The sequence below is a fragment of the Pseudorca crassidens genome, chromosome X (genome assembly GCF_039906515.1).
Source record: "Pseudorca crassidens isolate mPseCra1 chromosome X, mPseCra1.hap1, whole genome shotgun sequence".
NCBI classification, from domain to species: Eukaryota; Metazoa; Chordata; class Mammalia; order Artiodactyla; family Delphinidae; genus Pseudorca; species Pseudorca crassidens.
The window spans coordinates 133,384,314-133,398,535 of NC_090317.1; the positions used below are offsets into that span (position 1 = coordinate 133,384,314).

Here is a 14,222-nt window from a genome sequence, read left to right on the forward strand (position 1 = left end):
CTGGAATGCACGTATGCATGCATTACACATAAACACATGTGCAAATGCATAGTTGACTGTGAACACTTACACATAGGCAAATAACTGCTCATATACTTACAAATATGTACACATGTACATGCATATGCATGTTATGCAAATGCAGGCACTCATGCAAGTACATATACATGCATCCGCACTGCAAATTCATAGGCATGCATACGACATATATGCAAAAGAAAACATGCATAAGTTGATAGGCATTTATAAACACATGTGCATGCAAACACACAAACGCATAAACATGGATGTGTATAAATGTGTGCGTGTGCACGTGTGTGCAAATACATATGAACATATACGCGATACACATGTATACATGGACATATACAAATGCATCTAGAGTAAGCATACGAATACATGCAGAATTACATGCACAAATAAAATACACACACAGGCAGGCAGCACGCACACACATCTAGACATACACATAGACAAACACACGTGCAAGCCTGCTGGCCGCTCTAGGAGATGGAACCATATGGGCCGGGCATGTGTTCTGCCCATCACCTGTGTCCTGGCCTCTGTAGGAGGGACTTAGGGACAGGGATTTAGGTGACCTTTGCCCCCCACCGGAGGGCAGGCTTGGGTGTCCCAAACTGACGGGTAGAACGAACGGAGCCCCAGGATATGCTTCACAAATGTGTTTATGGACCAATGGCCGAGGGGCTGGCTGCTGGGGCCTGCAGTTCCCCAAAGGGCGCCTGAGGGATGAATTCACTTGTGGGGTTCACCTGAGTGAGGGGCTGCCGTGGCAACGTGAGTTTGGGGATCAGTGCTCTGTCCACCTGCCTGTGGACCATAGGATAGCGTCACCCCCTGGTGTCCCAGCCGTGCTGCCCCCGCCTCAGACCAGGCCCCTGGCATCTGCGGATGGCTGTTCCCATCCAGAACAGTGATCTGCCCGGGGGACACTGTTGGGTGACTCAGGACTGTCTCACTTTCTGGGGGGTCCTGCTGTTTTCCCATCATTTACAAGCTCGGGCCGTTGAAGGGCAGAGTTTGAGAGCAGGAAGGGGTCTTGTTGGTCTTTTGGCATCTTCCCCACCGTGTACAGAGCAGGAAACTGAGGCAGGAAGGTGGGGCAGCAGCCAGGACCAGAGCCACCCTACTGGCGCTGGGCAGGTGCCCCATCCACCTGGGGGGCAGCGCCACCATCCTGTCCTACCTCTTCCCATCCCACCCCATCCTCGTCCCACCTCATCCCACCCCATTCCATCCAGCCTCATCTCATCTCCTTCCATCTTCATCCCATCTCACCTCATCCCACCTCATCTCCTCCCATCCCATCCCATCCCCGTCCCACCTCATCCCACCCCATCCCACCCCATCCCATCCAGCCTCATCTCATCTCCTTCCATCCTCATCCCATCTCACCTCATCCCACCTCATCTCCTCCCATCCCATCTCATCCCATGTTATCCAAACCATCTCATCTCCCATCCCACCTCATTCCATCCCATCTCATCCCATGTTATCCAAACCATGTCATCTCCCATCCCACCTCATTCCATCCCATCTCATCCCATCCTACTTCATCTCATCCCACTTCATCCCATCCCATCTCTTCCCATCCCACCTCATTCCATCCCATCTCATCCCATCCTACTTCATCTCATCCCACTTCATCCCATCCCATCTCTTCCCATCCCACCTTATCCCATCCCATCTCTTCCCATCCCACCTCCCCCCACCTCATCCCATCCCGCCTCCTCCCATCTCCTGCCATCCTCATCCCATTTCCTCCCATCTCACTGTCCGTGAACCCTCCTGTGTCCGCAGCTGGTGTAATGATGGTGCCGCAGGGGACCACCGAGGACGGCTTTGAGGAGCACTTTGGTGTGAACTACCTGGGGCACTTCCTGCTGACCAACCTCCTCCTGGACACCCTGCGGGAGTCGGGTGCCCCCGGCTGCAGCGCGAGGGTGGTGACCGTGTCCTCAGCCACACACTACGTCGGGGAACTGAACTTGGACGACCTTCAGAGCAGGTGGGTGCCAGTCGCCAGGGGTCTCGAGTGCTGCCAGGACGGTCAGGGTGACCCGTCACCACGACGCACTGGGCAGGGTGCTCGTCCCAGGTGATGGCGGTTCACACCCCCAAACGTTTGTGAATCAACCTGTCTCGAGGTGAAAGCTGTGTTGACTAACACAGGCAGACCTGGGAGATGCTGCGGGTTCGCTTCCAGACCACAGCAGTGGAGCAAATACTGCAGTAAAGCGAGTCACACGAATTTTTTTGCTCCGAGTTCATCTGAAAGTGATGCTTACGCTACACTGTAGTCTAGTAAGTGTGCAATAGCATCATGGCTATAGAAACAGTGTACACACCTTCATTAAAAAATACCTCATTGCTAAAAAAGGCTAACCATCCTCTGAGCCTACAGGTAGTCATAATCTTTTTGCAGTAGTAACATCCAAGATCCCTGATCAGAGATCACTGTAACAAATAGAATAATAATGGAAAAGTTTAAAATACTGCGAGAATGACCAAAATGTGACACAGAGACACAGAGCAAGCAAATGATGTTGGAAAAACGGCGTCAGGAGACTTACTCAACGCGGGGCAGCCCCAGACCTTCAGTGTGTAAAAAAAATGCAGTATCGGTGAAGCGCAGTAAAGTGAGGTCTGCCCGTATTAATAATTGTTTGCTAACTGGCACTCACACATCCATATCAGTCTATTTATATTTATGCTTTGAGGTAAATCCTATTATTATCGTCATTTTACACTTGAGGAAACTGAGAAGCATATATTTAAAAAAATTTATTTAATTGAAGTATAGTTGACTCACAATGTTGTGTTCATTTCTGGTGTACAGCAGAGTGATTCCGTTATACACATATATACGTTTTTTTCCGCATTCTCTTCCATGATGGTTTATCCCAGGATATTGAGTAGAGTTCCCTGTGCTCTACAGTAGCATTTTGTTGTTTATCCATCCTAAATGTAACAGTTTGCACCTGCTAATCCCAGAGTCTCAGTCCATCCCTCCCCTCCCCCTCCCCCTCCCCCCTCCCCTCCCCTCCTCCGCCTCCCCATTGGCGACCACAGGTCTGTTCTCTGCGTCTGTGAGTCTGTTTCTGTTTGGTAGATAAGTTCCTGTGTGTCATATTTTAGATTCCACATATAAGTGCTGTCCTGTGCTATTTGTCTCAGACGCCTGGCCTCCAGGACTGGGGGAGGATGAAGTCCTGTGGCTTTCAGCCCCCAGTTTGTGGGTCACCTGTGCTGGGGCTGAAGGAGACCTTCAGGGTGTGTGGGTCTCGTGGAGGACCAGCCCCGTGGCCTCTGAGCCGGGCCAGGATGGGTGTCACGGGCGCTCTGGGGTCCTGATGGAGTTAACGGGCTGACTTCGTTCGCTGCCGTTTCTGAGTTGTCCCCGTTTATTTCTCAGCACGTAGGCGTGCGTAGCCCTTGAGCCAACCCGGTGCTTTCCGCACAGGGCGTGCATAGCAAGGAAGAGAATGAAAAGGCCCCTGAGCCTCTAGAGAGTCTAATGTCGCCTCAAGCACTCGCACAGCAATGCGGCTGCTTCTCCCCCTGGACTCAACACCCTGTGTTTTAACTCCTGGGGTCCAGTCGTCCCTCAAAGGGGCGTCTTTGGACAGAGTGGTTCTCTCATCCGCATGGGTCCAGGCTCAGGGTCTGCAGAGGGTATAGGATCGCCAAGTGTTTCCTGCATCTGATGGGGGCATGACTCCACACGGCTCGTAAAAAACAGCATCGTGGGCTTCCCTGGTGGCGCAGTGGTTGAGAGTCCGCCTGCCGATGCAGGGAACGCGGGTTCGTGCCCCGGTCCGGGAAGATCCCACATGCCGCGGAGCGGCTGGGCCCGTGAGCCATGGCCGCTGAGCCTGCGCGTCTGGAGCCTGTGCTCCGCAACGGGAGAGACCACAACAGTGAGAGGCCCGTGTACTGAAAAAAAAAAAAAAAAAACCCAGCATCGTGACAAGGGGACCCGTGTACGGGGTGGGGCGCTTCTTTCAGGAATATCGTTGTCTTTTTCTCCTTTGAATACGGGTGTAGAAATATGCAAGAGAGAACGCAGATGTGTACACCGTAGCTTCCTTTTTCTAAAATGAAGCTTTTTATGGCATCGCACAAAACTCTGACATTTGCAGAGAAGTAATCTCATGGCCCGCAGGAGTGAGTGTGTCAGGAAGCGGTGATAACTGCCCTCCTGTATTTGTTTACGTTTCCTATGTCGAATCACATCAAAGGCATCTCGTTGTTATCGTTTTTTCCCCTAAATGGTTATCCAAAGGGGATGAGACCGTTTAGGACCGTGGTTTTCAAGGTGGGGTCCCCAGAGCAACAGCATCTGTATCACCTGAGAAGTGATGGATGATACAGGTAGATGCTCAGACCACACAGCCACCACTTGTGAAATCAAAACTCTGAGGGTGGGAAAACAATCTGACAAAATATATGTACGTATACACACACACATGTATACACATATATATAACTGAATCACTTTGTAGTACACCTGAAACTACCACAGTACTGTAAATCTTACTATGTATAAAATAGATGACTAAGGAGAACCTGCCGTATAGCACAGGGAACTCTCCTCACTGCTCTGAGGTGACCTGAATGGGAAGGACATCCAAAAAAGAGGGGACATAGGTATACGTACAGCTGATTCACTTTGCTGTACAGCAGAAACTAACACAACATTGTAAAGCAACTCTACTGCCATCAAAATTGTTTAAAAAGACAATAAAAGGGTATTTCCTAGCAACCTGCCCCCTCCAGGTAAATCTTATATATACCTTATAGTGTATATTTCACTTGAGACCACGCCACATACAGCCTTTTCATTCTATAATAAACATACAGAAAATTACCTTTAAAAAAACCAAAAGAGCCTAACTCACGCTTGTTCTATTTTAAAGGCTTGACAATAGACTGTTAAAACGTTAAAACCGTGTTCAAAACAAAACAAGCCAAACTCAGGGTGTGCGGCCAGGCATTGGGAAGTTTAACACGCCCTCTGAGGGGCTCTTAATGCATGCTGACATTTGAGAACCACTTGGGTTAAAAACATGCTGCCTTTCCGGGTAAAAAAAAAAAAAAGAGTGAATTCTTGGCTCGCACCTGATGTAGACACCGCTGGTGATGACGGTTAATTGCCAAGATTGATTTGCTGGCTTGGGTAAGGAGCGTTCTTGTCAAGCATAAATCACTTGTAAAAGCATGAAGTGTTCCAAACCCAGGTGGGTTGTTCCACACGAGAGGGCTTGTCACCTCTGCCCGGCTGCACTCAGTCCCTCCTCCTACAGAAGAAATTCCAGTGGAAGAGGTGGGCGGAATCTTGGGAAAATTGTAGTCAGTGAACAAGACTTGTGATGTAGTGGACAGCTTGGTTAAAAAAGAAAAAAAAAAAAGTTATATTTAGTGGGAAGAGGGTGAAAAAGCTATATACTATTTAAGTAAAAAAATTATATTGAATTTATTTAATACTTGTATATCTATAATAGTTAATTATATATAATATGTAAATGATATAAAATATATCTGCAATATTTATGTAATTATGCAATTATAATTATACGTATAGTTATAATTTACGTATATGTGAGAGGGAGAGACTGACTTTTCTTTAAAGGTATCAACTGCACAAAGCTCTGTTGCATCTTTTTTAAAAAATTGCCACAGATATTATATAATTTATATAAGTTGCAGGTGTACAACAGAGTGAGTCACAATTTAAGGTTCTATTCCATTTACAGTTATTGTAAAATATTGGCTATATTCTCTGTGCTGTACAGTATATCCTTGTAGCTTATTTTTTTATTTTTTAAATTCTTTTTTTTGGGCTGTACCGTGTGGCTTGTGGGATCCTGCTTCTCTGACCAGGAATTGAACCCACACCCCCTGCAGCTGAAGCACAGAGTCTTAACCACTGGACTGCCAGGGAAGTCCCCTTGGAGCTTATTTTATACATAATAGTTTATATCTCTTACTTCCCTCCCCCTATATTGCCCCCCCCTTCCCGCTCCCCACTAGAGTTGGACTTGTTTTCAGAAACTACCTCCCATGCTTGGAGGAGCTGACAAGGTTGACCAGCAGGCCAGAGATTCAGGGAAGCGGTGACATTTGTAGTCTTGAACCTAAAGACTAGGTGACTTAGGTCGTAGTCTTGAACCTAAAGGCTAGGTGACTTAGGTAGCATTTCTATGCTGCGGTGTTTGAGGCCAAATCCCTTCTTCTTTTGGGGGAACCTCATTCTTTTCCCCTGAATGCTTTCACCTGATAGGACGAGGCCCACCCACATGGCCGAGGTTCACCTGCTTTACACGCAGGCTACTGGTTTCATGGTTCATCTCCTCTGAAAAATAACTTCCTGGCACCATCTAGACTGGCACTGGACCAAACACTTGAGCGTGGACACGTGAAATGAACCGTCAGGGGCACAGATGTGGGCAAGGCATTCTGTAGGTGATGTGCCGTGGTGTCGGTCGTCTACCCACCCTGCACCCTGACTTGTCTCCGTGCTCAGCCTCCTGCACCCATGGGCACCTCGGGACCCAAGGGACCCTCTGCGGGGGTTGCGTCAGAGGTGCCCCAGCTGCGTGCCAGCCCTGAGGGTGGCCGCACGGGAAGACCCCTCTGCACCTCTCCCGGGGACAGCTCGTCCTGCTTGTCCTTGGACCCTCCCCTCTTAATGCAGGCAGCTGTTTCCTGGGCTGCCCTCGGCTAGGAAAATGGTACCCTGCTACCTCCTCTCCTTGGACCCAAACCAAAGCGAGTCCCCCATCTTGACTCTTGACCTCGGAAGAGATCAAGAGATTAAGATTTGCTCTTAGTGGCAAAGTTAACAGAACCCTCGGGATGCAGGATTAGGCTACGTGCTGTGTCACCAGCCAAGGTGCTTCTTTGGGTTCAAGTGTTGCGTGTCCCTGGGTCTTGTGGCTCTGTCCACAGAGGTGCAGCTACAGACCAGAGCTCAGAGGGGACTTTCATAGGGTTCCTCACAAGCACACTCTTCTCATGGCTTCCTCTCCCCACAAGAAACTCACATCTTATGGGCTTACTTCCTCTGAACGTAGAAAAGTCTCCTTATTTTTCTTGGCTTTCTCTCTTCTCTATTCTTCAGTGGAGTAAATCAGCGAAGTCCACATTGTTATGGTTTGTACCAAGTAACTTCTTCTTTTTTCTTTCTTGGCCACGCCGTGTGGCTTGCGGGATCTTAGCTCCCTGACCAGGGATCATACTCAGACCACGCAATGAAAGTGCGAAGTGCTAACCACTGGACCGCCAGTTCCCAAGTAACTTTTGCTTTTGTAAAACAGTGGTTACTGTATGAGTTTCCTGGGGCGGCCATGACAAAGGACCAGAAATTTGGGTTCCTTAGAACAACGGAAAGTTACTGTCTCACAGTCCTGGAGACTGGAAGTCCACGATCGAGGTTGGCTGGCTAGGCAGGGTGGGTCCCTCGTGGAGGCCCTGGGAGGAACCCGCCCAGGCTCCGTCTCTTCCAGGCTTCTCTCCAGCTTCTGGAGTTTGCTTTATGGCACGAGTCATATTGGATCGCAGCCCACCCAGACAACCTCATTTTGACTTGATCACCTCTGTAAAGACCCTATTTCCAAGGAAGGTTGTATCCTGAGGTTCTGGGGGTTAGGACTCCACAGCATAACCTCTTCTGTTATGGGAAGAGGGGGAAAACAATTCAGCCCACAGCACACACCATTTGTCCCTCTCCAATGGATAGATCCTTAACCTTTTTTTTTTTTTTTTTTTTTTTGCGGTACGCGGTCCTCTCACTGCTGTGGCCTCTCCCATTGCGGAGCACAGGCTCCGGACGCGCAGGCTCAGCGGCCATGGCTCACGGGCCCAGCTGCTCCGCGGCATGTGGGATCCTCCCGGACCGGGGCACGAACCCACATCCCCTGCATCGGCAGGCGGACTCCCAACCACTGCGCCACCAGGGAGGTCCCATCCTTAACTTTTTAAGGCTCACGTTATTTCAGCCTGACCTTGCTTTGGAGACACAGTAATCATTGACACATTATGGGCACGGCCCTGTCTTGTGAACATAGCTGTCTTGGTTTGAGTTTCCCAAACTTAACTTTGGGGCAGTTTTTCACTCTTTTATTCATAAGTGCGTCTTCACATCCTCGTATATCGTTGGTTGTGGCACCTCTGTGGTGAGATGTCATGTTATAAATATGCTGTCCTGCATTGATGTGGTTTTCACTAAACATTTAGCATGTTCAGTGTGTGTCCTGGGACCCCTTACAGGCAGCCGGCACCCTTGCCGTGCTTCTGTGACCAACTGTAGCAGGTGTTTGGATGAGGCTGGAATTCACAGGCGGCCCTGCCGCATCCCGGGCTGTCTCTGCCGACTTCCCTTCGTGGAAGGACAGACTCCTCTTAGGTGACGATACTTTCAGAGGTCCTGGTGGGTGGTCTCTCTTTCCATCTTCCTCCGTCGTGTTAAACCTAGGACACCAAGGCAGAATGCAAGGCAGTTGTTCGTCTTGTCAAGGGAGAACTTCGTTTGGAGCTGAGGGATTATTGACTTGCCGACGTGCTGGCTACGGGTCCTGCTTGCAGACTGATCGTTACCAGGCTCGGCCAGCATCCAAAACGCGCCAACTGGAAACTAGGTTATGGGTAGTACGTGGAGTTTCCATAATCGTGTTTGCCATGTGCTCATGGGTTACTGTCTCAGAATTGAACTTTCAAGGGAAGCAAATGGGACTTACTCATATGAAGTGAGCATCACACAGTCAGTTGTCTTACTGGAGTGGGACTGAGCCATCACACACACACACACACACGCACACACACATATGGCACGGTGTCCATCAAGGTAATCAATGAAGAGCTCCTTTCTTATAATAAGCTGTCCAGGCCAGTTGGTTTTTTCTGATCTCCAACGGCAAGAGGAGAATAATGTTTTCTATAACACGCTGAAAACACAGACCTCAGATACCCTTAATCATATCCACATTCAGGGTCATGTGTGTTTCCCTGGGGTTTTCCTTCAACAAGAAAGCTCAGTGAATTAATGGTTTTCAAGATATTGTCTTAGAAATCCCATAGTCATAGGCATGATTTCTCATGGGATTGAGGGAGTTCAGGAAACGGACTCCTCGTGAGACACTTAATGCGAAATGGTTTTCTAAGACAGGTGGGCGGTAGTTTACTTGTGGGCAGTAGAGAGCAGTGTGCAGAAGTAACCTTGACCACTCGTGTGGAAGTAGTTGAAACATCAAAGCATAGGATTAATACGGTGTAGGTCAAAGATGGTGGAAAGCCAGTGAGGAAAGCCATCTTTAAGATAGGATGGAATACACGCACACAAACATATATATATATATATATATATACACACACACATATATGTAAATGGGTGTATATATATATAGAGACACACATATAGACACAAATATGTATATATGAATATGTATACACACATATAGAGACACATGTATATATGAGTATATATATAGACACATATACATATATATGAGTATATATATAGACATGTATATATATGAGTATATATGTAGACACAGATACATCTATGTATATATGAGTATATAGACACATATGTATATATGAGTGCATATACATATGTGTGATTACACATACGTATACACACATTCATATACATATGTGTGGTTGCACACATTCATGTACATATATGTGCGATCACACATATGTACACACATTCATATACATATCTGTGTCTATACAAATATACTCACTCAGGCAGTGTGATCAATGGCCATTTCTTGGTGGAGGGGAACACTGACATCACTATGGAATTGATTTTCCATTCTTCTTTGAGCTTTGTCATTTTTTTACAACCAATATATATTTCTTTTATAATAATGAAAAATTAATATTGTCCTTAAAAAGTTCTCCCAAGGTATACCTTTGGTCCTACTGAAGGGGACCAGGACACGCTAGCCCCAAGTGTACCTCTTTGATACATGCCATCTTTTGAGCTAAAGGCAATTGAGAACAAGCAGACCCAGGAAACGCTCTTTACTTCCCTCCGCCACCGCCCCCAACTGTCTAAAAAATACAGTATCAATTTGCTGTTTTGTAAAGGAAATTTACATTTATCCAGGGATTTTCCATGTGTAGTAAGGTCTCCATTCCAGGGAGAGAGCTACTCCTGGAGATGACTCTTTTCGCCCCGAGACTCTTATTTGCATAACAAGACGGTCCTTTTTATATACACACACTTCTTCCCTTCCCATAACCTGCCGCCTCCACCCAGAATCCCCAAACCCCTTTTCCTTTGTTTACCCTAAGATGGTAGATAAGCCTCTATCATCTGGCCACCTCCCTGAATCACATCGTTTTGGGGATTCCTATATGTATGTACGTAATTAAAACTGTTTTCTCCCGTTAAACTGTCCTTCAACAGTTTGATTTGCAGGCCCCAGGACAGAACCTAAGAGGATAGAGGGAAAAGATTTCCCCCCTACAATACTTTATTAAAATGTAGATTTCACGTGTGTATTTTTTAAAAGGTAGAAATATGTGGGTGTGCATTTATTGTCATAGGCAATAGTAACTTTGTCTTTGATGAGAACTTGAAAACCTCATTTGCTTAGCGGCAACGTATGACCTGCTACATTCCTGGCATGTTGCTGAGCACGGGGGCACTAGCGGACCCTGTGCACTTAGCACCTGGTCTCTGGTGGCTCAGTGTAACTTCTTCAGTGGGTGTAGATCGGCTGTCAGATCAATGCCAGGTGGAGACCAGGTACAGTCCTCAATCTTGTAAATGTCACACACTGCTTACATGAAACAGGGATCCAAAAATCCAGTGTCCTCTTCCCAACCAGAAAGCCATGCTGCTTCAATTTAGGAATAGGCTTTCCCATCTCTAAGTAATGTTTTCCTAGTTTTTAATCAAGAACGCCTTTGAGGATTATCGAGTCTTTGATTCAATACACAGCTTTGCATATGTTGTGTTCAAAATATCATTTTTCACCTTTCCTCCTCTTGTCTGTAAGGTAGAGAAAGTGGTGGGGGTCTGAGTATGCCAACTCAGAATATGCCACTTTGACATACAGGTTATTTTGAGCTTCTGGAGAAGCAACAGATGCAGAAGGGTGCCTTTCGGGAGCCTCCCTTATCTGACTAAAAGCAGAAACTTGTGAGCAATGAGGACTTCCCAACTCTTTGGGGTTTTCTCTTCTTTTCTATGAAGTTCCCCATACGTGTAAAGTTAGAAGTAAAAACTTCTCTCTTTAATCTGACACTTGGTGGTTTAAGTTGCACGCCTCAGGTACGGAACACAGAAGTACAGGAGAAAAATTTTTCCTCCCCGACAAAAAGCCTCTACCACAAGACTGCCTCTACTTCTGTTCCAGATCGACTTTCAAATTCGTTATGAAGTAGTTACATCAACAGATTATTATTTATTGAAAACAAAGATATATTTTTATGGTTTCCGTTCTACCTTTTGACACCATTCGTTACAAAAGCAACGTATTAAAAATCTCATGTTTCGAATCAAGCCATGCAGACATTTCCTGAATTTCTTCTACCTCTGCTTAAGTTTGTGGATTGATTCTCCCTTTCAGCTGCCTTCTGTCTGTTAAAATTGCAACAGTCTCTTCATTGTTTCAAACACCAAGTGTCCCTGCCGTTCCTCCGGGCTTTGTTTTTAAACTTTCATGGGGAATCATGTCCTCTTGTGTATCGGCTTTGATTCTTTTCCAGTTCTACTGTGGATGTTTATTTATCTTTAAATCCACCAGGGAACCTCTCCTGAAATGACTTGTACTCTTGATTTTTTTTTCCTCCTGTAGAGAAATGTATTGACTTTCCCAGCCACATAGTATATTTCGAGAATTTCCGTTCTCTCTTCTCCATGCTACCCTAGGAAACTACAGTTACATCACTTGCCAGTTGACCCTTGAGGAATGTGCACATTTATGGTTCCTTCGCTTCTTTCTAAATTCGGGGTTCCTGTTCCCTCCCAAACAGCCCTGGTAATTCAGGAGCAGACGCGTGCACGTGAGGTCGACATGGCCCAATTCCAAGGTGAAAGTTCAGCCTTTCTCTCCCCCCACTTAATAACTCCCTCTTTCTTGGAGCTCTCTCCTCTTCTGGGGGGAAGAGACAGGAGGAAACTGCCCAAAACAAGTATCTCGACGATAATTGGGAGGTTGTCGTGGATCAGAGGAGGGCGTCTGTGCGCTATATTTTTGTCTTAATTCCTCCCTCCAACAGAAGACCTGTTTGGAATTCCTTTGGCCGACGCCCTGCGGCCAGCTTGTCCGGTGTCACCCTTGGCTGACTTGTTCTGAGTCATCTTTCAGACAAAAGACGCGGGGCTTCTTTTCAGCTTAAACTGCATGGACCCGAGGCCAAACCTCCGAGTTTGCCTGTGGCCTGTTGTGACGAGGGGCTGTGTGATGGGCACACGGTGGGGACGTGCTGATGAGGAAGAAAGATGCTACCCAGGAAACAGCAGGAGGCCGGAAATCAGTCCGAAAAGGGGTTGATGTGGTTGTCACATAGGAACAGACAAGCGCCCATGTGTGCAATTTATAGAGTTGAGGTTTTTCAGAAAGTCTCACGTGGCAACTAAGCGTACGAGGCTCGATTTCTGATACCCTTTCTTGTCCTGTTTTCTACGTTCTAATATTTCCCTTTTCCTTTTATTATTTTTTTCCCCTTCTGTGCTTTCCTTGGTCACATTTTCTCAGTTCGCTTTTCTGAATCATTTAGTCAAGTTAGTTCGTTTATTGCAATCTTTTTTTTTTTTTTTTTTTTTTGGCTGCGTTGGGTCCTCGTTGCTGCACGCGGGCTTTCTCTAGTTGCAGCGAGCAGGGGCTACTTTTTGTTGCGGTGCACGGGCTTCTCATTGCAGTGGCTTCTCTTGTTGAGAAGCACAGGCTCTAGGGCTTCAGTAGTCGTGGCATGCAGGCTCAGTAGTTGTGGCTCACAGGCTCTAGAGCGCAGGCTCAGTAGTTGTGGCCTGCAGGCTCAGTAGTTGTGGTGCACGGGCTTAGTTGCTCCGCGACATGTGGGATCTTCCCGGACCAGAGCTCAAACCCGTGTCCCCTGCGTCGGCAGGTGGATTCTTAACCACTGCGCCACCAGGGAAGTCCCCATTTATTGCAATTTTTAATTCCTATTTAGGAAGAGCCTTTGTCCGTTGAATTCCAAAGCGTGTTTTCTCCGCGTTTCACGCGACGACTCTGATTTCCTTCTTTTCATCTTTGTGTGAAACTCCCACGAGGGTGAATTCCACAGATGGATTTTCTCCCAACTTAGGAGACACCTCTGAGGTTGAAAGAGTGAAAGTAACATAGAATATGGGGCACATCCCACCAGAAGAAGGAACTCAGGTGGGGCTGTATTCATATCCCATAAAACTCAGGAAAAGGAGCTGTGGGCCTGAAGAAAGTGACTAAGCCCTAAGGAATGAGAAACGATGTGTTTTGCCAGAGAGGCATCCCGGGTTGTGAACACGTTGTGCCCCCCATAACATGATCTGCAACGACAGGAAGCTAAGATGGACAGGCTGTGTCCGAGTGGGACACGCATCAGGGCCTGTTTCCCGAGCGCTGAGCGTTCGGAGGAGAGCAAAACGCAGTCAGTTCTCAGAGATGGAAACGATTCCCGTAAGACGCTTGAACTCAGGTGCGTGTGTAGCTGCCCTCAGCCTGTAGCTGGAGGTTGCCTCCCCGGTCGGGCGAGGGGAAATCGGGGCCAGACGCCTGCGTTTCACACCCTCTCCCGCTTTGCTTCTGCAGCAGCAGCTACTCGGCGCACGCGGCGTACGCCCAGAGCAAGCTGGCCCTCGTGCTGTTCACCTACCGCCTGCAGGCGCTGCTGGAGGCCACGGGCAGCGCCGTGACCGCCAACGTGGCCGACCCCGGCGTGGTGGACACCGACCTGTATAGACACGTCTTCTGGGGCACACGGCTCATTAAGAAGCTGTTCGGGTGGTGCCTATTCAAGGTAAGGCTGCGGTGGTCGGGTGTGTCGCGGTGGCTTGTGTGCTCCGAGCCCACGTGGGCAGAGTTTGGTTTCCCGAAGGGGCTGGGCTTTCTGTACTTGTGCCCGGGGTGGGGGGGTGGGGCGGTCCTCAGGACGATGAGAATCCTCGTGGCCTGGGAGCCCGTGGTCCCATTGCCGAGATAAGCACCGAGGCAGAACCCTCCCCTGTGTATCCACGCGGCACT

The 14,222-nt window shown here is 47.9% G+C and overlaps 1 protein-coding gene across 2 annotated transcripts in view; it reads left to right on the forward strand.

Annotated features, from left to right (window-relative positions):
* LOC137217415 (dehydrogenase/reductase SDR family member on chromosome X-like) overlaps positions 1-14,222 on the forward strand; it is a 194,835-nt gene that overhangs the window by 159,112 nt on the left and 21,501 nt on the right. Inside the window, exons 5-6 of one of the 2 annotated variants that reach the window (XM_067724211.1) lie at positions 1,822-2,029; positions 13,791-13,998. In XM_067724211.1, coding sequence (XP_067580312.1) covers positions 1,822-2,029; positions 13,791-13,998 — 416 coding nt within the window. The remainder of the gene's footprint in view (positions 1-1,821; positions 2,030-13,790; positions 13,999-14,222) is intronic. The other variant, XM_067724212.1, reaches the window with a different exon arrangement.